Raw genomic sequence first — 25,406 nt, 5'->3', positions numbered from 1 at the left:
CAACTTGGCATTTCCTTACTATCTGCTAATATTGTATATGTATGTTATGAAATTGATAGTTTATGTTATTGCAGCCAATTATTCAATAACATTTTTAGGCAAAGCCATCTTTTCGGCATTAAAAATGATGTTTGAATGAAATTGTGTCTTATCATAGTTTGAGACAAAACAACACCAAAACCAACCTGTGAAGAGGCAGAAGAACCAGCAGTGTTGGTTTTGCCGACCCCTAACTACAAGTTCCTCTTCTCTCAGCGCTCACTCCTCCTCCTCTCTCATGCCCTGTCCTGCGGTGAATGAGGTGCCAGGTAGCCCTGCCTGCTAACCAGCTTATCGGTTCCACTGTGATCTAAGGTGACGCAGATCTCTTGCTCTCACTTAGACAACCAAGGTGTTTTGCCGTTTTCCCAGAACTGCATGTCAGTCTGAGGGTCTTCAGACTTATACAGCAGGGTTTGCAAACCTCCTTGACTTTTACTCAAAGAAAAACAGAATGTACTTCTTCAGCCTAATGTACAGAGAAGAAAGATAAAGGTCTCGTGGTCCACCCGTCCAGGATGGTGACTCTTCCACAGAGTCGTCTTCCGACTTATTGATCAGGAGCATTTACGTTGTCTTAGATGTGCGTAGTGGGGCAGGTACTTGCTGCTCTGCAGAGAGAGCATTCATGCACTGTTTTACGCCTGTTATAAGAATACCACAAATGCGCCCTTTTCTCTAACTTTCACGTCCCTTGGTTCCAAATGCAATTCAATTTTAGGTCCCATACTCCAGTGTTTTAAAATAATCTACAGGATTAAAAAAAACCACTCTCATTTTTTCCCTTGGTATTTCTTTAGATTTTAAAACTTCATTTAAAAAAAGTCACCTTGTTTTAGAAAAACTCAGCCACAAACCTACCATTCCTATATGGAAAAACAAAATTAATTTGAAACACTGAAAGAGATGAAGGTATATTATAGAAAAGGGCTATAGAATCTTTTCATATTAAATAGTTATTAAACCTGGCAAGAGGATGATAGTTAGCTTTTGTGTCATCTTTGCTGGGCCAAGATCCTCAGTTTGGCAGTTGGAACCTCCCCGATGATCTGATAAAAAATAATGTGATAAAGTCTATGCTGGGCCAAACAGTTGTGAGAAGATTAGGGTGGATGATTACTCCCTTAAACAGATCACAGTCCTAATATAAGGAAACCGCCTCAGGGGAGTAGCCTATGCCTACACCTATTTAAATGGCTGCTGTGAGGACGCTAACTCCCTTCCTGCTGGTCCTAACCCTGCATCTGGCTCATTGACTTGCCATATTGCCTTCCGACCTTGAATTTACCAGACTGCTGTCACGAGCCTGACTTGCTGACCTCAAATGCATCTGCTTCTGCTTCCACCAGCCTTTGAGTTTTCTGCTTCCTCGTTCCCCTTCCTGCTTCCTGGTTTGCCAGTCCTGGCAGCTATGTGAGTCAGAAAAAGTGTCCAGCTTAATACCTGACCCACGGGCTTGAATCAGACTGGACTTAACCATTTCTACAACTGTGTGAGCTACTTTCTTGATATAAAATCATTTTTCTATCTATATAACCACTGATATAGCCTCCCTAGGTAAGTCAGTCAAATGCATCTTAGTAGCTGAGAGGCATTTTTCCTAACAATAGAGACTACCCTCTGTCTACCACGTGATTTATATGGTGAACTGGTCCATCATTTTTCAGTTCTAGTTTAATAACTTCTTCTTGCCATGGTAAATTTCAGAAATGGAATCTTTTCTAGAAAGAAGAGCAAGTTAAACAAATATCAAGGAGCTTGCGTGAAGAAATCATCATCACGAGTGGTGTGACGAAACGCTCACGGCATCGAGTTGGTTCCGACTGAGTTGGTCCTTCAGTGGAGCAGGTAGCCTCCCACTGCTCCCATGGAGCGCCTGGTGGGCTTGAAGTTAGCAAACCAATAGCTAACCTATATGACCACTAGCCCAAAGAGATTTATTAACTAATTACTGTGACTTACACTCCTGCCACAATCTGGATTTTAAGTGAAACAAATATCTGCCACTATGCTCTAGAGCAGTGTTTCCCAAAGTTGAATAATCTTCAGGGGGAGGGGACAGGGGAAGGCCTGCAGAAGCAGATACCTACCCTTTACCCTGGATTATGGGGTATGGTACAAAAGTTTTTAATTGCCAAGAGGGTGCTGAGTCATGGTTTTTTTTTTGTTTTTTTTTTTAATGGGGCAATAGGTCAAATAAGTCTGGGAAATTATGTCCTAGAGTATACTGAATGGTGTACAATGGGCAGCTCATGTGAAATAGAATTTATTAAAAATAATCTATAGGATTTGTATTTAAAATGCCACGGAAAAAACAACTTTACCGAGTATTTTGAGATAGCTAAGTTGATCGCATGAAGGATTTGGAACATTTTATTATTCTAATTCTCCCTTCTTGTTCTTCAGTTTTCTTTTGGTAGGAGAGAGCTTCAGAATGAATTCCACTTGTGCATGCCAGTGTGGTAAGCAACTGTTGTTGGCTGCTGTGGTGTCTCCTCACACTCACCCTATGCAACCAAGGAGAGCTTCCCTCCAGGGTTTTCTAGAGTGCCGTGTCTTTCTCCCATGAAGCCACTGGATGGATTTGAACTGCCCACTTACCTGTAAGCAGCACACTTAATCCCAGAGTCCCTGATGAACTACATCGAAGTTTTATCACTGAGGTGTTCTTTACATAAAAACATCTAGGTCCATAGCATCTGTAACCTTATCTAACACATAACATTTAAAGTCTCAGCTTTCCCAATGCAATTCTTACTGTTCCTATGGTCTGGACGTTTCAAGAACCACAATAATGACCAGTCCTTGGCTTGCAGTCATTCGCGCTGTGCCCTTCCAGAAATGCAGCCATTCGGAGGCAGCTCCAAATGATTATGAACCAGAGCCCTGAGTGGTGTCAGAGAGGGATAAAGTAAACCTTTCACAATCTCTCTCTGTGTCAAGTGTGTTAACAACTGGATGAAAAAATCATCCGGGTATTGAATTACAGGGCAAAGGCTAGAGAGAGAATGGTAATTCCAACCCAGGATGTTATTAAACACTCTGTGAACTGGGGTTAGGATTGTGAAAAGATAGCTTTCTCAGGTGAAAGAAAATCTGATGGTAGGGAGGATAGATGCTATCTTCCTGAGAACCACTTGACCTGATCACAGTAATTATCTGACATCCTGAAAACAGAATAAAGGAATCTATTAAGTAAAGGACACTATCAGAAGCTAGACAGTGTATCACTCACCATGTGGGATGCTGGGGTGAGAACTGAATGAAGGACTCAGTTTCTTTGCATTTTTGTATAATCCAAAAACTTAGTTGTATCTTAGTCAATGCAGCACAGTCAAAAACGACTGAATAAGATAAATGAAGTTCTGATACATGTTACAACAAAGATGAGCCTTGGAAATATGAGGGGATACCCACAAAAACACAAAAACCAAAATGGAAAATAGCTCCACTGGATGGAATGGAACTTTCCTAGTATGCATTTTTCCCTGATAGGTGAGCATAAAGCAACTCACTCTGAGTTGGTGCACCCAGTGGCATCACCTGGGAAGGTTCTCTCTAATCACAGGGAATTTTTTAGTAAAAGCAGTTTTGTGCAAACCTCATTTTTTATAATAGCTGATATAAGAGAACAATGTGTGGCTGTGAAATTTTGTTTCCTGCTTGGAAAAAATGCCGCAGAAACTGCTGTGATGTGGAACACACCTTACAAGGGAAAAACTCAAGTGTACAAGTAGTTTTCTTGTTTCAAAAAAGGTGAAATGTTGATTCATGACAAGCCTCATTCTGGACATCTGTCAACTTCCCAAACTAACAAATATGTCAACAAAATTTGTGCACTTGGGCTCAAACTGTGACAATGGGCCATTGAAGAGATGGGGAAGTTATCTGGACTATCTTGGTGCTCGGTTCAGTGAATTTTAATGGAAGATTTGGGAAAGTGAAGGCTTGCTGTGAAATTTGTGCCTTGGGTTCTCATTGACCAGGAAAAAGAGTGTCAAGTGGAAACATGCTGTGCTTTGAAAGAACAGCTCTGAAACAACCCATACTTTTTTTCCAAGGTCATTACTGGTGAGGAGACGTGGTGCTATTCTTACAACCCTGAAAGCAAACATCAATCAAGCCAGTGGAAGGCACCATCAGTACCTCGCCCCCCCCAAAAGCTTATCAAGTGAAATCAAAGATCAAAGTGATGTTCATTTATTTTTTTGATGTGAGGGGGATAGTGCATTTGTAGTTTATTCCCCCAGGTCAGACTGTTAATCAAGCTTTCTGAAAAGATTGTGAAACAGTGTGTGTCAAAAAAGGCTTGATTTGTGGCAGATGGGGGACTGGTTTTGCCACCCTGACAATGCATCTGTTCACAAAGCCTTCTCAGTGTACCAGTTTTTGGCAAAAAACAGCATGTCTCTCTTGCCCCCATGCACCTTACTCACCTAACCTCATGCTGTGTGACTTCTTTTTGTTTCCAAGAAAGAACAGGGACATGAAAAGACAGTGATTTGACAACGTGGACGAAGTGAAGGGAAAAAAACCGGGGAGGTGCTGTCAGTCATCCAAACAGGTGAGTTTGAAAAATGTTTCCAAGAATGGAATCGCAGATTTGACAAATGTATTAAGTGTGATGGACAGTACTTTGAAGGTGATAAGGTTGTTTTGTAAAGACTTTCAATACATCACTTTGAAAAAAAAATTCGTTTTTGGGGGGTACCCCCTCATATTATGCTCCATGAAATCAGTCAGGCACAAAAGGGCAAATGCACAATCCCACTCACATGAAATATCTAGACTAGCCAAATGCACGTTGCTGCTGGGTCAATTCCAACTTATGACGGCCCCTATGTGGAGAGGAGAACTCCCATAGGGCTTCCTTTCGGAGGGAAGACAGCCAACTTCTGAAGCACCTCTACTTGGCTTTTGGTAACCCTGCTTTCAGAAAGTGGTCCAGTGCTCAAGCATTTGGGCCATCCAGTTTATTAGGCAGTACTAGAGATCAGTCCCCAGAAAAAACTTCATGCTTGATAAAGTCGAGGGGTACTGAAAAAGAAGACCCTCAACAAGATGGATTGACCCAGTGGCTGACGATGGACGGGGTCAGACATAACCATCGTGAGGGGTGCACAGGCCTGGGAAGTGTTTCATTCTGTTGTACAGAGGCTCTCTATGAGTCGGAACGGCCTCAACGAAGCCTGACCATACACCACAACAGGTGCAGGGAGAGGCAGTAGGGAAGGGAGTTATTGATCAAAGGGCACTGAGTTCCTGTTAAGGGTGATGAAAACATAGGGCTACGGATAGTGCAGATGGCTGTACATCACGGTGAACCTAAATAACATCACTGAACAGTACATGTGAGAATGAGTGAAATGGAAAATGTTTTGTGTTTATATATGTGGGTGTATATATATATATATAATACATATAATCTAACATATTATATGTAGATATACATACACATATACATATAATATATATACATATAATATATATATTCTTGCTATAAGACAGACATATGCCAATGTACATAATAGACACATGTCTGATTTTATAGCATATTAGGTTACATATCACATATGTTATATGTTTTGCTATATAGGTGGCACAAATGTATTATGTTCTATATGATATATGTCTTAGATAGGTATACATATATATCTTATCATATACATGACATGTCTTATTATGGATGTTATATGTGATAAAACATATAAACTCAAATATATATAAGCTTATTATTGTTGTAATCTTTAAAACTAATGAAACTGATATGTTAAAAAATTACTGAATAAGCTACAAGGCACTGGAAAAATTTTTTAAATGACCAAAGCTGGAGAAAATTTTAAAAACATGATCAAAGCATCACACATATTTCCGATGCTCATTTTTGCATTAACGACATTCCTTTAGTAAAATATGCACATTTCTTTAAAATTAGATTCTTATCCTTCTTGTGTAAAGGTTTGGCATTCTCTGAATAGCACACAGACCTGCTTATGGATCTGTAGTGGTTTCTCACTCTGATAGCTCTGTAATATACTAGTTCTGTGCCTTTGAAAGTTACTTAGCCTCTCTGAATTTGTTTCCTCACCAGTACTGGTTGAAGATCATAATAACTTTACAGGGTTATTCTGAGGGCTAAGTACAATGATATCCTCTAGACAACATGGCTTATCAAACATCCTCTGTACACAGATATGTATGTAACTTTCATATGTATATATATATATATACACATATATATACATATAAATACATATATATGATAAAACCCTTTCCTACTGTATACATCCTGGTGGTTATAAATAGCTGCATGAAGTGACTAGACATGAACTTGATATCATAAATCAGAACATTTTTTAACATAACCAGGTCTCATATACTAAAATTTAATATAACCAGGTTTCTAAGTAAATTAGTGAAGACAATGTTGATGAAAAATAATTGGTTATCATACTTATATTTTCTGCTTTCTCAGTTATGTGGCTCATGTTGTCAGGGCTCTACCATCTACCAGCATATTTATCTAAGTAATTAACTATAGCTAAGTATAGTTGCAGATGATTACGAATAGTTATAGACAGCGAAAGGACAAAGGAAGTTTACTGAAAAACAAGCCATCTGTTATCAAGACCCGCTGGCCTTTTCCATATTCCAAAGAGAGTCTTAGACGGGGATGCTCCCGATGATGGCATCCCCCCTCAGTCAACATGTTCATCAGAACCAATCTGGAAGATGGAATCTTCTCCTTTTTAACCCCCAAATAAGTTTTCATGAACGTCAAACTAAACACATCTGTTCTGAATGGAAAAGGCTAGCCCAGGTCAAAAGAAAAAGAGAATGCAATTTTAAAATAATAATAATAACAGTGAAGCTACCTTTTGCCAACAGCCAGGCATGGGCAATCCATCTGGTCCCTGTTTGGAAGAGAAGAAAAGGCATTCCTCAGGCCCCACAGGAGTGATGGTGCTTCATAATACACATGCTCAGAGGCTTAAGCAGTAGTATTCTCTACCTGTTAGGTGATTTAATTCACAGCCATCTCCCCACCACCCCCTCTAATTAGCAACTCTTGAGATCTGACCCAATGTTAGTTCAGGTGAAATGAATTCAGATGTTTTCTAGTGTAAGTATAAAGTTTTTAAATATACATAGAAAAACATCTGCCAGAAAAGCAATCCACAGAGCAGAGTGGTCTACTTGGAATCTGTAAAGCAATTCTGGTATTTCCTAAAACACATCTCACAATTCTCCTTATTCAGTAAATGAAGGCCCCTGCTCCTCCCAGCCACAGCGCACTCTGGTTGGGCGCACGGTAATGGTGACTCATCCCAAGGAACCATTTCTGTCTGGAGTTCACAGCTCCCAACTAGTGACTGTTTTCAACTTTCACTTGCCTTGAGTTAACATAAGGGGCCCCGGTCGGCTATAAGAAAGGCCGATAACCGCAAGGTCAGCAGTTTGAAACCACCAGCCAATGCATCGGAGAAAGAGGAGGCTTTCTGATCTCAGAAAGATTCATGTTTTCTCAGAGACTCACAGTCGTGGTTCTGCACTCTGACCTATTGAGTCACTGTGGGTCAGAATTGGCTCAATGGCAGCGAATGTTTTAGTAGTTTCAGTAGATCCCATCAATGGACGCCATTGACTATAAAGACAGGCAGCCCACCTATACTTTTATAGTGAAATGCTAACCAAGGCATTCAATAGTTTTTCTATCACAATACTTCACAAGTCAGTAAACAATTTGTGAACATCTAAGGGGGCCCTCAACGTTGCAAAGTGCAAACATTCTTCAGATACAAATGACATAAACAAGGCAGGGGGAGCTGGTATGATACGAAGGCATGCTTGTGTTCCGCTGCACTAAGACAAGTATAAAATACGATTTATCACCAATACCAAGCAAATGAAAGAAGGTTGAACAGAGCATACAATCAGATTTTCTAACCAATAATTATTGTATAAATACCATCCCCTACAAAGACAATCTCTTAAAAGACTTGAGAAGTTTAAATTTATCCTAAAAAAACTCATGCTTAGAATTGAAGCAGAATATTCAGGCAGTCCCCGGATTATGGACAAGTTTTGTTCAGAACTCTGTTTTTAAGTCAAATTTATGTGTATGCTGGGACATTTAGATAGAATTTGGATCTAACATTAGTTAGTCAAAGGTTTGTCTTAGTATATAGTAGAAAAAGGGGCTAAAAATTTTAAAGTAAAATGGAAGTCAAAGAATACAATTTTCCCCAGACTTTTTGAAGCTTCCTGATAGGGTCTTTCTATGCATTAAAAACATTACTTTTAAATACACTAAAACATCGTTAATATATTAATACAGTAATAATAAGAATGTTTTGATGCATGTTGCAAAGCAGCACCTGTTTGTTCCTGAAAATCATTGTCGGCACCTATATTTTTTACATAATAGCTTTTGCAGGTGGTGTCACAGTGGGTTAAGCACTGGGTGACTAACCATACAGCTGGTCAGAGTTCAGGCCCACCATTTGATCCACAGGAGAAAGAGGAGGCTGTGTGCTCTTGCCCCATCAGGTCTAGGAAACCCCGTGGAGCAGTTCCGCTCTGCCCTAGAGAGTTGCTGTGAGCAGAGGGTGAGTGAGTGAGTGAGAGAGAGCCTTTATGGCGTTGATTACTAACTATTATTAAGTCAGGCATTTGCAACCCGGGGACTGCCTGTCAGAACATGCAGACAAGAGATAACCATCAACTCCACCCTGAAAGTGTTTCCCCCCACCCCTCCCCAAATACCTCAGAAAACATGAATATACTTTCCTTTTCAATGTTCACACGCAACTAAACAAAAACCCTCTGAAGAAACTTGGTAAAATATCAGGGGGAAAATATGGGTAATGCCAGATTGGTACAAGGAGAAGGATCCGGGTAGAATTTTAGAGTTTAGTATAAGGAGGATCTTGAGATCATGCCAATGGAGGTAGGGGGAGATCTGTCTACTTCAGGAAAGTGAGTTTCAAAAGGAGAGACCATTAAGTGGAAAATGTTATGTGGCAAAGAAGAGGGTTTGGGCTGCAGACTATTATCTGTGGAAGCTCGGGGTCCTTTGGTTCCCTTCTGTAAGGTCTTTAACAGCATTCTCTTGAGTTGGTGAATGCCTAGCCACAGGAGCTTAAGTCTGTAAGTTTGGTCTTGTCTATAGCCTAACAGAAATTTAGTGAAAGAAACCAGGAGTTCTTTATTTTTTTGTAGAGAGAGAAGTAGGGGCGGTGGGGGTAGGGGTAGGTGGACAAAAAGAGCTACACTTATGGGCGGAAATAAAATGGAAGGTCTAGTAGTGCCTTTACATAGAGAATCTTAATGTAACTTTGAATGCACTCTTTAAACACATACTGACTAAATTCAAAAGGCAAAGAACACAGGTCGGTCAGGCCAGATCGGTGGTGAGGACAATGTCAAGAGGTTAGGTTGCATTCACAGAGAGACACCCGCGCTTGCTCGCTTCATGTTGCAAAAACATTGCTGAAGGAGCTCGTTCATGCGCATGCACTGGAGTAAGTATGTCATGTAAAGCTCGCTGCATAAAGCACCACTTTACAGTGACAGTGATGAATATATAATAAACACAGGACTCGCATGCAGGGTGGTAGGAAAGAGAAATACTGTACCAATTGGCAAGGGGCATCCAGCCCATCCAGGCCAGGCTGGCCTGGCTCCCCTTTTTCCCCCTTAACGCCACGGAATCCCTGTTTGTAAAGATTAACTCATAACGTTACTAACATGAGAAATCACTGAAACACAGATTCTGCTGTAGGAAGTAACCATTAGAACAAGACGGGAGAAGAGCAGCCCTGCAGGGACCAGCAACCTCTGCAGAAGGACGGGAGTCCACGGAGCCAGTCGGGCACGCCTGGCCTAAGGGCTTGTGGTGAAGTGTGTTGGACAGTGCTGGTTCCTCTTCATATCTCATATTCAGGTTCTGCTTGCACATCAATAAACACTTGAGACGTAAGAAACCGGGCAGGGCTGGCGGCCAGGTACAAGGTGAGGAATATCCCAGGCTACTGAAGACACGGTATTTCCAGGGGGCTTCACATAGATAGTAAAGGACCTCAAAGAGGAGACCTGACTGTGTGGTCCCCACAGGGTGCTCTTCTCCCATCTTCTCCCCTTACACTGGACACCCAGAGCCAAGAGTTCCACAAGTCAGACATACCAACGGGCAAGGCGCATCTAATCCAGGGGCACCCTGTTCTCCTTTCTCCCCTTTGGGGCCCTTTTTGCCTTTCTTTCCCTTTTCCCCCTGTGGATACAAGGGTTTAAATAAAAGACAGGTTTTATTCAAGGGGAAAATAGGACCGTGCTTCAAAAGTTGGTGTCGCCTGTCCAATTCTGGAAGGTCATTTACCACTGTTTTCTTGTTTAGGTGAGGCATGATAGTATGCAAAATATGAGCTACCCTTTCAGAGTGACACGTGCATGGATGGATCTTGGGCAGCGAAATGTGAGTTGAATTTTAGATATCCTGCATGATGACAGGTGGGCGCATTAGAACAGAAGGGCTGTATCGAGACCACAACGCTGCAGTCACTGGTGAACGAGGCGTTTCTGCTGCCAACCAGGATAGGATGACAGATACTAATTGCATTAGCGACGCTCAAAGGATTAATGGCTATTTCACCTGATTTCCAGTACCTGCTAGCTTGCTTAAAAAAAAAAATGTTATTCTCTTTCCCAGTCCTGTAAAAGATGAGAGCTAATTTGAGCCAGAGGACAGGAAAGAATAGTAACAGCTTCTCTCTTTTCAAAATATATCTCATTTATAAAATGGTCTATAGTTCATATTTATATATATATATATATCCACCTCATTAAAAAAGTGTTTCCGTTCCTTTGAACATTCTATTTTGGGAAACTGAAAGCAAACAATTTCCTTTAAGCCAGGTAAACAAATTAAGAAAATGCAAACAAGTAGTGTCTTAAACTTCTCAGCAGTGGGAGCTGGAGAAGGAGCCTTCTTGGCAAGCCCAGGAATCCTCTCGTTCACGCTCTTACAGACATCACCGCAGGTGATCCCAGTGGTAAATGAGTTTCCAGCCTACCATAACGTGACAAGAGCAAAAGGGATCAATTCTGCTCGAGAGAGGAAAAGCAGTTTGGAGGCAGTCGGGCTAATACTAAGGAGGGTGTGGGCAGGGTAATTATAGAGTGGGAATGTAGCCATGGAAATTAGTACTGAGAAATCGAGGTATGGGTGTGGGGCGTCTGCATGGATCTCAGCGATGGCGGGATGAAGGAAAGGAGGCAAAAGGAGGAGAAGGCAGGAATGCACCTAGATGGTTCCACATTATCCAAAATATCTCAACAAATGCAGAGACAGACAGGGGAGTTGGTGCCAAACGGAATACAAGGCATTACGGGATACACATTTAAATGAGTGTACTCCATGGGCAATCAGGGTGAGAGTTCCAATACAGCTTAAGTAGTTTCTGAAGTAAAACAACATGATTAGCCAAAGATGCAAGGTCAGATGTAGCAGACAGTGTATGTGATTTCTAGTCACACGAAGGCATTCATTCTGACGGAAAGAGTGGAAGCTCCTCATTTATCTCCCATGTGCCAAAAATGATTGCATCAGACTCAAAACCATTTGGGTTTCTTGACTGCTAAGAGAAAGGCGAAACCCTGGGTGGTGTGTTTGCTGAGAGGAAGGTGGGGAACATCTGGGGGGGGAAGACAAGCAGGTGTGACTGGAATCAGACGGAGGCCCATGCAGAAGTAAACTGCTCATTCATGTGAAATGAATCAACTTCCTTCTTGGGCAAATTACTTTTCAGCGCCATCCCACACAAAGCTGATTTATACTTGTTTGGATGAGTTCTCTCCTTCCTGGAGGCAACGGGCTCCCCTAGCTCCCCCGCCCACCCCGGCATGACTGAGGCCAGGTGTGTTAGGTATTGCTAATAGAGAGTTTGATTCACTATTTGGTAAATCATTACAGATTCACCACCCCACAGCAAAAGGTGTCCCCCTGGATGCTGGTGGTGACAGGGTAGGCCAGGGGATCATTTTGCAGAAAACTTTCAGTCAACCTGAAGCTTCATGGAAAACGGCTCTGTGTACAGAGAAGAAATGGCTCAAAGCCATTAATCAGCCCTAGGTAGTGATTTCTATGTAACACGAACACATCTATCTTGTGGGCATGAGCCTGGGAGGGCTCTTCATAACTTTTACTTCCCACGTTCAAGGATGATAGATGTAGAACATCATATCATTTTTTATAACTCAGATTTTTAAAAAATCCTGGGCTTTCCTGCCAGAAAAAAACATCTTTTCCACGATTCGGCTTCCTTGTCTGAGAAATGGGGATGATAACAGCTCCCACTCAGAAAGGTGAAAGCATCACATCTCGAGCTCTTGGGACACATATGTTAAGTGGTCAACAGACGTGACAGTGATGATGCCGGTGGCAGTGGTGCCTTGAAGAACCAACTCTGCAGATGACCTTCTAGATGAGCGGCCACGTCAAGTTTAAGGTCTGAAGAAAACCACACAGGCTCGGTGCTCATGCTTTTGACAACGCTCCCTGCTTTTCAGGAGTGATGAACGTCACCGTTCGGGAGACTGTCTGCAGTCCTACAAACGGGGTTGTGTAGGGCCGGGTCGGAGTGCATCTGAGAAGCAAAGCTGGTGTCAATGTGCACTGTGAACGTGCCGTTTCATCCATCAAACGTCAAGCTTTCCATGAACAATCTAGCTAGGGAGTGTGTGCCTGTTTTGCTGTGTGAAACAAAAAACCCTTCTTAGATCTAGTCGGGTCAACTCTCAATCCACAAATGGAGAGAGAGGAAGAGGGAGACAAGCGGGAGGGAAGAAAGACATGGTCATTAAAATCCACCATCAGATTTTAGTGTCGGATATAGGGTCCTCTAGATCCCTGGAAGTGATGGTCCTGAGACTAAACATCAAGGATATAAAGTCCTCCTTTTATCTTGACCTTATAAAATCTACAGTTCTCGGCCTCGGGTCTTTAAGGGACAGACCCACTGTCTCTGTTTTCCACCCAAAATTGTGGATAGAGGACATATCTTCGGTCTTTGTATGGAGGCTGTGGGGATGAGAAATAAGACAACTGGCTTTGCCTAGCTAGGTGTGCTCTGACCATTCCCAAGTTCCTTTTAATGCAATTCATGTCCTCGGGTGTTTTTTTTTTCATTTTCAAAAATTTCTGGATATTACATTTTCGGCAAACTAGTGTCAAGCAGTTGAGAGACTGCAGTTTGAAACTCTGGGACTTGCAATTGGTTTTTCCTTCTATGCCCAACAGTGCCCTCATTTCTAGCCAGTGTAGGCTTTCTCCTTCATCTGGAAGGCACTGTTCTTTAGATTGGGCAGTGATGCATTTTTGGTGCACAGGAAGGAGCGAGATCAGGAGCACAGTGGAGCCACACAGGCTGGACAGCCAAACCGACAGCATGCGAAGAGTCGAGCCAGGCACATGCTAGGGTGGGGAGGTCACCTTTTCTCCTTTTTCTCCTAGATCGCCCTTCTCACCACGTGGACCAGGGAAGCCCTACAAGATAAAAAACACACCAAAGAGATCTCTCTGTTTAACTGCAGTGAAGGTATGTTAACGAAAAAAATCAGAGTTTCTTGCTTCTGGACTCCGTTATGAAGAAAAATGCCATCCCAGCCAATCTCAATACTTAGCTTGGTAAACCAGCACTTAGAAATGAACTGTTTGCCATCATGGCAAATGATCAATATACAAAGGTAAGTCAAAAAGTATTGCAACAAAATCCAAAAACTTCTTAAACAAATATAACAAAACATGAAGCTATTCGTTCTCAACATACCCTCCCTCTAGAGGTCTGTACAATTCTGAAGGTGGTCCTCCCATCCCCTCCGTTCTTCCCTGAAGTGCTCGGTGTCCTTTGACCCCATGTCAAAAAGGCAGTTTTGATATTGTCAAGGGAACCCAGTTGTGTTCTTTGAGCTTAAGAAACCAAAAGAAGTCTGAAGGGACAAGATTAGGGCGGTAGGGTCAATGGGTAAAGTTTCCCAATGAAATGTTCATACAATCCCTGCAGCCCTTGAAGCATGAGCAGGTACACTGTCATGAATGGGGGGGGGGGAGGGGTTCCCCAGTGCAACATTCCCGGTTGCTGTTTCCCCCCTCAGCAACTCAATTTTCCAGTTTTCTTAAAACTTCTTCATCAACACCAGTGTTGTCTATCAGAGCACCGCTTTGGAGTACAAAACACAGTTGCCATCACCGTCTCCACCGCTTCTCTGCCTTGAATTGACGGTCTAGTAGATCCCTTCGGAGGTCACTATTTTGATTAGACTCTTAAAAAATTTTTTTTCCTGAAAATTGTGATTTTGGTCACAGTTTATAGAACAAATTGGTTTTGCACTCAACAACACGCACATAGTCGGCTTCATCACATTGCCTGCCATCCCTACAGCAGCTCTTGCCCCACTTCCTGTCTGTGTTGGGACTTATTTTGCAGGTTCCCTCAGGAGACAAGTGTCTTTCTCCCAGTGTCTGCAGTCATCCGTTGTTTACAGAGACAGGTTCACCTCCATCCACTTTGGTTGGCATATACCCATGCATGTATCAACTGGAATTCTAGTAGGAATCCTTCTTGACTTTAACAGATTTCCCTGCCTCTTTTCTCTAAGAAATGCCAAGTGGACAGACGACCAGGGCACCAGTTTGCATCCCAGCAAGGTCACCAATTTGTGTGGCTTTAGGCATGTCACTTACCTGTGCGAGGGCTGTGAGCATGACCTGAGGGGAGGCACCTAGAGTACCAGCACGATGCCTGCACACAGTAAGTGCTCAACAGCCGTGACTACGGCTACTGTGGGTGCTTTATTATTCACATGATACAGGGCGAGCAGGGATCATTGTTCGATCGAACTTTCGATAGCCTCTATTTTTATACAAGTGTGCGGGCATAAGCTATAGTCTTTATGGCCAAGGAAAGTAGTGCCTAACCATGTGGCGAATAAACATAATACTCTATTCCCTAGTGGTAGCACATGAGAGAGCCATATATATATATATGTGGCATGAGTAGTTGGCCAGGTCCTGTGAAGAATGCCCTCATCTGGGAAATTATTTGAAGTGCCACTTTCACCTGTCAGTTATTAATTGGCTCTCCACTAATTACGTTTTCCACTTTATGTGTATTCCATGCAAACCGTGGTGGTGTGTTTCATATTGCTGTCTACATGCACAGCAATATAGGCTGTAGGCACAGAAAAATCAAGGAGCATCCTTGCTGTTATTGCGGATGGAGACCATTGGCATCTCTTATCACTGGAAGAGGTTTATTGTACGTATTACTTACATCAAGACCGGGCTCTCCATCTTTGCCCTGCCAAAGAATCATAGTAACTACATTAGTGTTTCTAAGTTTCATGAATAGGTTAGGTTAGGTTCTTTGTTTTAGTTAAGGCAGCTTGGACATGCAATACTAATGTTAGAACAGCTGCTTCAGAAACGTGGACACGATTCTGAAATGATTAGTAACTCAAAGTTCTTTGAGAGGGTTCAACAGATGGAAAGTATTCTGCTGATGTCTGATGCTTGGTATCCAAGTGATTAGTTCAGGGTTAAGTCAAAGGCAACCGTACTGTTAAGTTGATTGAAAAACACACCACACAGCACAAACAAAATTCACAAATTAATATTCTGCGCTACTTTAACTTGCTAGATCAGTAAATAGCTCAAGAATGAGTCAAGGATGTGGAAATGGCTTGTTAAACGTAGTCTTCATTTGGCTCGATGTGCAGTTTCTCCATTGAGGGTGAGAAGCAATCTAATGTTGGGAAGCAGGCTGTGTAAGTAAGACTGATTGCCCCAAATAACTAAGGAGGCATCAGATGGTGAAGCAAAGATGCTAATCTGCCCCTCGATACAGATGATCACACAGCGCCTTACTGCATCACACGACCCTTCCACCCAAATTACGAGATGCCGCGTTGAAGTCATCAATCGGATTTTTGAAATCGATTTGGGAACCAGCATCTTTAAATCTTTTTTTTTAAGTCCTGAATGACTCATGGTCTATTATTCTAAAGTATAAAAGGTGGAAGGAACACAGAATTTAAAAACTTTAATACCGTATATGCTTCCACTATGGTCTTTACCCTGTCCTCACAAAACAATTGTGACAAAGATAATGTTTCCGCAGTGAACCTGAAGCCCCGGGTTGAATCTCAAGAGATAAAACTCAGTTGGCGCCTGGGGGTCTGAAGTTCAGCTGTCACCACCGTGAGAAAGGTCAGAAGCCTAAACCACAGCGTCAACATGGAGCTAACCTGAGAAGTCAGGCCTTAGCAAGAATCTTCTTGTTGTTGTAAGGTGCTGTCAAGCCAGTTTCGACTCACAGCGGCCCTGGGTAGGACAGAAGCAAACACTGCCCCATCCTCACCATTGTTTGAGCCCCTGGAAAGGTAACACTCGGAGGAGGCTGTTTTCAAGGAAAGCTCCCACGTCCCATTTTCCTTCCCAGGAAGTGCCTGTCATAATCCTGTGCTGATGACTGGGGCTTGGTGTCCAAGGTGAGGGCTAAGTCCTTGGCCTCAGAAGCCCCAGGGAGGATGCTATCTGACAGTCTGCATCCTGTTTCTAGGGTAGCACTGCTGTCACTCAGACACCTGTGCGCCTCCCAGGCTCAGGGAGTGTGAGGCTGTGTCTGCTACCGGCTGAGGGGCATGGGGGCAGCCGGGAGCGCAGGCCACTGACCCTGCCCTAGCTCTAGAGAACTCGGTTTTCTTTGTACTTCAGTCATTATCAGTTGTTCTTTGGTCCTATAACTTGATTAGTTGACCCCATGAGGGAAGGGTTAACCAGGCCCGTGACAGGTCATCTAGTCATGCTGAAGGTAGGGACACTGCAAGTAACGGTGAACTCACAGGCAGACCGTAGGGCCCTCTGGGTCCTGGCTCCCCCAAAGCTCCTTTTTCACCCTACAATGAAAGACAAAAAGTTTAAATCACACATACCTATACTCTCTCTCTAACACGCACCCACACGCACAGGGAGGCACTCGGGAGTGTGACCATAATGCTGGCAGTTTGGAACCATCTAGAGGTGCACATCAGAAGAAAGGCCTGCCTATGTACTTCTGATAGGGCTCACAGCTCAGTTCTAGGGATCAGGTCTAATTGATGGCACACATGGGGTGCATGCGTAGACTCAAGCTGACGACAAATTGTCTTCTTTCATTTTCTTTCTATTGAAAGCCCCAAAGTTCCATTCTATTGAAGCCCCAACGATTTGGGCTCTTAGGGCTGCTGGCCGTGATACAGTACCAATAACTCACGAAAGCATGTTGTGCTAAAGTCACCGACAAAAGAAAGACAAACCCAGGACACTGTAACGCAGTTTCTTCAGCATCAGTGTGTGCTATAATGAATTCAAGTTACTATTGTGGTATGTAATACAATGCAAAAACGCCCCCCCAACCCCTCCTACCTTATCAAGTATCTCTTCTTCTTCAGCCACTCAACTACCTTTGCTCTTTGAGCTGTACTTTGTTTCATTGCACTTCCCTCATGGGGAGACTCAAAAAACCTAATGAAACTTACTGCCACCCAGTCAATTCTGACTCATAGTGACCTTGTAGGACAGGGTGGAACTGTCCCTGGGAAGTTCCAAGATTGTAACTTTTTATGGGGGTTGAAAGCCCCATGTTTCTCTCTCAGGGCTGCTGGTGGTTTTGAACTGCAGACCTTGGGATAGCAGACCAATGTGTCATCGCTACACCACCAGGGCTCCCAAGGAGAGACACACATATGTTAGCCTGTTTGTTCTCTGTCTTCCTCACAAGAATACATGCTTCATTGTACAGGAACCTCTTCTTTTGTTTCCAACTGCACCCTGTGTGCTTAGAACTGTGTCAACACATATTTATTGGGTGAATTTATCAAACTAAAAAAAAAATTCCATTGCTATTGAGTTGCTAATGCTTTCAGTCCAGTGTGGACTTCCTCCCTCCTTGCTTCCTTTTGAAATGGCTGAATGGCGACTAGTTCTTTTGGGCACAGTGACTCTGTGTATTCCTTCCATCTTCTTTTGCTGCTTCCTGAATGATGTAACCTTTTCCCCACAGAATCTTTCAATATTGGAACTCGAGACTTGACATTTTTCTTCAATTCTTTCAGCTTAAAGTAGGCTGAATATGTTCTTCCTTTTCTTTGACTTCATCATTTCTTCCATTTGCCTTATCGTCTCGACTATGATTAAGAGCAAGTTCCAGAGTCTCTTCTGACACCCACTTTGATCTTTTCTTTCCCGTCTTTCGAATGACCTTTAGCTTTCTTCATGTAGTATGTTCTTGATGACATCCCACCGCTCATCAGATCTTTGGTCCTTCGTGTTCAGTGCATCAAAGCTGTTCTTGAGAGGTTCTCAAAATTCAGGGGCGGTAGACTCAAGGTTGTATATTGGCGCTCATGGATTTGTTTTAATTTTGTTCAGCTTCAACCTAGACTGACATATAAGCAATTGATGGTCAGTCCCACAGTTAGCCCCTGGCCTCACTTCAATGTTGATGCTGAGCTTCTCCACTCTTTGCCCACAGATGTAGTCCATGTGATTTCTGTGCATTCCAGCTGGAGGGGTCTATGAGTACAGCGGCCTTTTGCGTTGTTGAAAATGGTGTTTGTGATGAAGAAGTTGCTGGTCTTGCCATACTCTTCTCATGCTGCATTTCTATCACTAAGGTCATAGTTTCCAACCACTCTTCCTTCCTTTCGTTTCCAACTTTTGCATTCCGATCGCCAGTCATCAGCACATGTTTGATCAATTCGACACTGAAGAAGTTGGTAAAATTCTTCAATTTATTCATCAGCATAGTGGTTCATAGGTAAACCTGACCAATAGTTGTTATTACTTTGATGTCCTTCCGTGGGTATAGATATTATCACAGCCACCGCTGTACTTCAAGATAGATCTTGAAATGTCTTTTTGGATGATGAATTCAACACCGTCCCTCTTGAACTTAGAATTCCCAGCATAGTAAACCATACGACTGTCTGATTCAAAATGGTCAACACTAGTCTACTGTAGCTCACTAACCCCTAGGATACCGATCATCTTCACATGTTCCATTTCATTCTTGATCTCTTCCAATTTTCCTAGATTCATACTTTGTACATCCCAAGTTCTGATTATTAACAGATGCTAGCAGCTTTTTCTTATCAGCAAATGAAGGTCCTCAAATCTTTACTGTACATTCATGTCATTATGGTAGTCTACTTTGACAGACTTGCTCAGTCACGTTTTGAGTGTTTTCCGGGACAATGGTCTGCTGCACTTTGCATAGGGTTTTCAGTATTTGACAATGTTCTGATGCTATTCAAAAGGCTGGTTAATTTCTCCAAAGTGGACAGCCTATTCCTTCTTTGTTGCCTGTTCTTAGTCTGGAAGCTGTGCTGAAATCTGTTCACTTTGGGGTGACCCTGCTAGTATCTGAAATACTAATGACATCACTTCCAATATCACAGCAACACACAAGCCACCACAGGATGACAAACTGACAGACAAGTGGTGGATGTACAGCATATACATATATGTATTATATATACATGTGTACATACATACACATACAGATCAGTATGGAATCTATATTCTAGGTCCCTGGTTGAGCAAATTTCAGGTAAGTATTAACATTCTTCAAAAGGAGTGCTTGCTGGGTACCCAAAAGGCCAGCCATTTGACCCACCAGCGCTCTGTGGAGTGAAATCTGACAGTCTGCCTGGTTTTAGCCTTAGCTCTACTCTGTCCTATTTGGTCTCTATGAGTCAGAATAGACTCCCCAGGAATGGGTCTGCTTTGACAGTAACCTCTCAGAAGCAGATTTGTCAAGCTTTTCTCCTGATGTACCAGTGGGTGGATTTGAACTGTTGAGAACTTTTGGTTAGAAGCCAGGTGCTTAACCATTTGCACCACACAGACTCAGGATTTTGAAACGTCTCCAACTTCATATACTCTCCCAGAGCGAGGTCCCGAGCAATTACAAGTCAGAAGGAGGGAGGTAGCCAGCATCAGGTGTCTCAAGGGTCGCATCCTGATGCTGTCAGTTATACAGTTGACAGTTTATGGAGGGCATTGCCTGCCTACTGTTCTAATTTGATACAAACTCTTGAGTCTGCCTGTCCTCACACAGGAATTATTCTACAATCCCCTCGTTTGCTGATTCCTATCTCTTCAAAATGGAAACTTGGTTAGGAAAACCCAAATGGAGCCTCAGTCAATTAACTTTGAGAATCACCCTCCACTTGGGCACTTGGCATGAGGGGCACTTACAGAGAGCTGACATTTGATCCCATTCAGATAGCTATCCTGCTGAGTCAAACCAAGTGCAGCACTTCACACCACACACCATTTGACTTAAACTATGCCGTCCAAAATTCCTCACAATTTCATTTGCTTCCTTGGTTCATTCTGCCCCAGCTGTGAGACTTGATACCCTTGTGACACTCTGGAGTGATCGATCGGAAGTAGCAGCTGATTTAGCAAACAGTAAACCCTCTTGAGCCCCAGGGCATTTGGCCAAAGACGCCTGAGATTTGCTGCTCCATTTTTAGTGCGAGTGGTGGATATACTGTTTTGAAAGCACACCTGCGTCAGCAGCAGCCCTGGAGCTCGGATAGCTGTGGATATTCTATGCAAGTCAGGTTATATCCGCAAGGCAGTGGTCTGCTCCCAGAAATAAGGCCTACCGGAGTGACCTCTCGGGTGACCTCTTCCTTTAGGACACCTGTACACACAGCTATGTCTGTACAGCCTGTGCTGTTTGTATTTGAGCTGGCCTCACCCTCTTGTGATTTCATCTATACACACACTCACCTATATACTTTTTTCCACTCTGCAGTTAGATTGCAAATGCTTTTAAGCCTAGGAAAACTGCTGCTTCCATGGGCATGTCAATGTGCATAAGGCATGACTGCAAGCTTGTGGGACGATGAATAAACTATAATGACACCATTTAATGCACTGGTAAAATTGAGCAAAACAGGCTTTTTTTCTAAGAAACCTAGAAGTGTGCAGACAGGGTTCCTATTTCACACTCAAAAGTTATTGTATGTTTTGCACATGCAACCTAAAAAGCTAAACCCACTGCCATCAAATCAATTCTGACTCACAGCAGCCCTGTAGAGGGTTTCTAAGGCTGTAAGTCTTTACTAGAGCAAACAGCCTCATCTTTCTCCCTCGAAGTGGCTGATGATTTGACCCACCGCCCCCTGCACATAGTAACATTCAATGAGGAGTCCCTGGGTGGTATAAATGGTTAGCATGCTTGGCTGATCACCAAAAAGCTGGGGATTTGAGGCCATCCATCGGCAACTCAGAAGAAATGTCTGGCAGTCCAAAAAACCAGCTATTGAAAAGCCGCCGGAGTCCAGCTCTACTCTGTCCCTTAGCCGGGGTGCCGTACATTGGAATCCGCGCGAGGGCAACGAGTTTCTAACTGGTAGCACTTGTTAACGGCTGACTGAAGGAATAGAATCATTTCATGGAATTATGGGATTGGAAGGCACTTCCAGGCAATCACTGCCCAGAGCTCTCTTTTGAAGCAAATGATCCCAGATCAATAACGACCAATCTCACTTTAAAAGGCCTCCCTCTTGCACTGGGAAATCCTCCCAGCATTGTCAAGGCTTCACCCTTGACCTCCCATTTTGGCTGCTGGGAAAGCCAATGACACAAGTCTACCTACACACACACACACACACACACACACACACACTCTGGGTTTTCCAAGTGGAACAAAAGAAAAAGTAGGAGAGAAACAGAAAGTGGGAGAGAAGTCCTAGTCAAGTCACCAGCTGCTGATGCTGCAGCACATTGCTTGGTGTCAGGAGGCATCTTTTGTCCTAAAGGCCCTCCCCACTCCTCTTCCTCTCTCCAAAGAAGATGGGAACATGGCCTGGTGATCCAGAGGCTAGTGAAAGGTTTCTGTTTTACAATGCACCGGAATTACTTCCTTATAGTTAGAGCAAGACAGGCTATTCTTCTGCAAGAAAACCTGAGCATGTGTAACTCCATGGAGGAGAATGCTTACATTTTGTCATTTGCTTAAAACACACACACACACACACACACACACACACACACACACACACGATAACTTCTTCTGAGTGAATACAGTAGCTTTATAGAAAAAAAACTATCAACCAAAATATGTGATCCTAGGAACATCAGCCTCATTGACTTCCACATTCTGGATGAAGGCCAGATGAAATACCTTCCTCATGGCTTCAGAGAGAATACGCTCAGCTATTTATGGAAACGCAGGTACTGTTTTCTTGAAGGCACTTTATTCCCCGAGGCTCCTGTCCCTCAGTGTTGGGGCTCTGAATGGAACGTATAACGGAATCTGTTTTCTTTTAACGTTCGCTAGCCCTTTATTCCGTGTCCACTAGATGAACAGAGAAGTACCACCACAATGGAAACGCTACCCTCTGATTATTTACTTAGTACACGGCTTAATAACTTCAGGAGCAACTTACTCTTTCTCCCTTGGGACCTGCGGGGCCATGGGGTCCCATAGGGCCATCTGTACCCTAAAAGAAGCAAAAAGAGAGACAGTATGAGGCGCACACACAGACTGCAAGAAAAGCAGTTTGAATGCAGCCTGGTAGACCAGCTCCTTCCCAAGTACGTCATACTGGATGCTTACAGGTCAGTGGTTTCCAAGACACGCATACACAAAGGATGAATTACATAACTGTATATTTCAATGAAAGAAATGCACACAAAGCCATCTGTCACATTGAATTATGTATTTCCTCCCTTAAAATTGGAAGACACGCCTCCTCCCCCGTGCTCCCAGAATCTGAAGAAGAACACGGTAATTGCTCTCCCTCCACGTCACCACTTCCTCCCGTCCACCTTGCGTGCCCACGGCCTCCCTCCACTCCCCTTGGCAGCAGATGCTCCGAAGCCACCATGCTCTCAGCAGAGATACAGAGGACCGAAGAGTTTCTATCAGCGAAACAAATGATTGAACATATGAGCCCAGTGGCTCAGTCCAAACTTCCGGCAGTTCTGTTGCTGGCAGGGGAGACCCAGGAAATGAATCGCTGTTACAGATTCTGTGCCAGCGTCCAAACTCAGTACGTTACCATTCCTGAATCAGGCAGCTGAGAAGACTTAATGGCAGAACTGCCTTCTGGTCTCGTGTTCCAGATGAAGATCTCTGTAGCAGCGGAGGTAATACCTCCGTGACCACGGAGACACTGAAGTCCTGGGGAAATAATGACTGCTGGAAGCAGGCGTTGGGGGTTGGGGAGACTTTTTGTTTGTTTGTTTGTTTTAGATGCTTAAAAAACGTAGTAAGGACTTCAAGGATATATCCATTGGCTCATTTCTAGGAAGACAAGGCCTAGGCTGGCAAAGAATCTATTATAATAGTTGCCAATGCAGGAATGACTGTGACACCCATGTGCTAGCGTCTTCCTGTGCCTGGTCCCCTCTGCTGGTTCATGCAGTCGGAGGCCTGTAATGACCAAGAACTCGGGTTTAAATCCTTTCCAACGTGGAGGTCTTCCCATCCTGTTCCCCGATCCCTTGGCTTACTGCCCGTGCTGCAGCGTCGCCTTGGAAGGACTACAAAACCCTGTGTATCTGGGCTGCCATTTCAGAGACAAAGCTGTTAAGAACCTACGTGAAGAGACATGACAGGAGACAGACAAGTCATTCCTATCCACAGAGATCTGAAAGTTAGTGCCCAGGAAGAAATGACGTTTCTAAGGTAGACATAAACATAAAAAGGAAAAGCGAGTTAAAAGCAAAGGACCGAGGTCCATCTTTGTTCTCGTCGCTCTTTTGCGGGCTTCTTTCCTGGTAGGCTAGGGGATGCCCTGCTGCTAAGAAAACACCATGGTCTCACATACTGAATCCATGAGTTCAATTCGGCACTGCCTAGCAAACGCTCCAGATCTGACCCCACGCTTCGGAAAGATGTGGTGGTTACAGCCGTGCCCTGTGTCCTGCCCTCCTCCTCCTTCACTCGGGTCTCTCACCAGCCGGTGTGCGAGAGGACAGTCCGCACGGGCTCAGTCTAGAAGCAGGAAATTCACAGGCATAAAGCAGGTCAGAGCAAGATGAGGGACCGACTCACCCGGGATCCTGGCTTTCCGTCTAAGCCAGATGCTCCCTGTGTGTGATTTGGTTGGTGGCAGGGTTGGTGGGTGGTGTAACACGAATGACAAGAACAGAGATTAGTATGAGGTACCGATGCACAAATGTAACACTTCAAACAACAGAATAACACAGTCACAGGATTCTGGGATGAATATCACATTGCTACAAATGGTTAGTTTTTTTTTATAAAAAACAACACCAACGATAAAACAAGAATATGACGATAAACATCTCACATGATGGCATTTTAATGACATTTCTATTTGGCAAATTCTTATTTGGAAATCAAGATAATGAGGTTTGTAAAGCCAACTACAGAGCAATTGCTGGTAGTGGTCATAAACTGTGATGAAATTTCTGTATGCGATGTATTTTCTAAAGACTGTACAATTAATAATGTATGCTTTCTAAGTTACGAAGGAAAACATAATGGCCAATCTCCTAAGAAAGGCTTGTTATAATATAATCACCTGCACTTAGCATCTCAGAAGATAAGAACTCTAGTTTTGCTCGCTACAATAGTGCTTAGGAATAACCAGTGCTGAGTTTTAATGTGCCAGGCTTGCTGTGGATTTTTCATGAATAGAATACTTATTTTCTTGGTTAATCTTTTTATTTACACTAGTTACCACTAGAGGGACTTCCAGGAACAGGGAAAGACCAGACAAAAACCACCACCAACAAAAAAACCCCTGTCCCAAATCCATGCTGGCGATTAATGGTTTCTTGGGAGTACGGCAGGGGAGAGGGGGAGATGGAGAGCTAATAACAAGGAGTACAAGAAAGAAGATCGTGTTCTCAAATTGATTGTGCTAATGATCGTACCACTCTTCTTGATATGACTGATCTATTGAATTATACGTTATGTGGATTTATCCCAATAAAACTTTAAAAAAGAAGAAATAATATGGAAATAACAGTTGATTGTTTTATGGTCAGGTATTACTTAATATTTTTTCATTAATATTTTAAAACTCTTGTAATCTAGCTGTGTGTACCTCTTTTATTGTTCTTATTTAAGTATCAACTGTATGGAATAATAAACTACCTTTCGGTAAAAAAAACAAAACAAGTACAAAAACACCCTGCCCCAAATGAAATCATTCCATATTTCCTATCAAATAAACCTGGCATCAAACGCTGCACAAGAAATGTTTCTTTGAACATATAGGTTTGTTCTCAGGTAACATATGATGTTTCTCTTGACCTTGAACTCTGGACTCTACAT

The 25,406-nt window shown here is 43.1% G+C and overlaps 1 protein-coding gene across 8 annotated transcripts in view; it reads right to left on the bottom strand.

Annotated features, from left to right (window-relative positions):
• The window catches only part of COL25A1 (collagen type XXV alpha 1 chain), a 580,731-nt gene that overhangs the window by 5,926 nt on the left and 549,399 nt on the right, over nucleotides 1-25,406 (bottom strand). For 3 of the 8 annotated variants that reach the window (XM_045284160.1, XM_045284159.1, XM_045284162.1), the window contains 8 exons: nucleotides 24,156-24,191; nucleotides 22,543-22,596; nucleotides 16,939-16,992; nucleotides 15,369-15,395; nucleotides 13,529-13,582; nucleotides 10,226-10,312; nucleotides 9,678-9,755; nucleotides 6,915-6,953 (listed from right to left, as the gene is read on the bottom strand). In XM_045284160.1, coding sequence (XP_045140095.1) covers nucleotides 6,915-6,953; nucleotides 9,678-9,755; nucleotides 10,226-10,312; nucleotides 13,529-13,582; nucleotides 15,369-15,395; nucleotides 16,939-16,992; nucleotides 22,543-22,596; nucleotides 24,156-24,191 — 429 coding nt within the window. The remainder of the gene's footprint in view (nucleotides 1-6,914; nucleotides 6,954-9,677; nucleotides 9,756-10,225; nucleotides 10,313-13,528; nucleotides 13,583-15,368; nucleotides 15,396-16,938; nucleotides 16,993-22,542; nucleotides 22,597-24,155; nucleotides 24,192-25,406) is intronic. The other 5 variants (XM_045284166.1, XM_045284165.1, XM_045284163.1 and 2 more) reach the window with 4 other exon arrangements.

Source organism: Echinops telfairi, unplaced genomic scaffold (genome assembly GCF_000313985.2).
Source record: "Echinops telfairi isolate 266 unplaced genomic scaffold, ASM31398v2 ScPeMD7_7468;HRSCAF=8506_0, whole genome shotgun sequence".
NCBI classification, from domain to species: Eukaryota; Metazoa; Chordata; class Mammalia; order Afrosoricida; family Tenrecidae; genus Echinops; species Echinops telfairi.
Note: the sequence above shows the minus strand (reverse complement) of the source record. Positions and strands in the feature narration are given on the sequence as shown.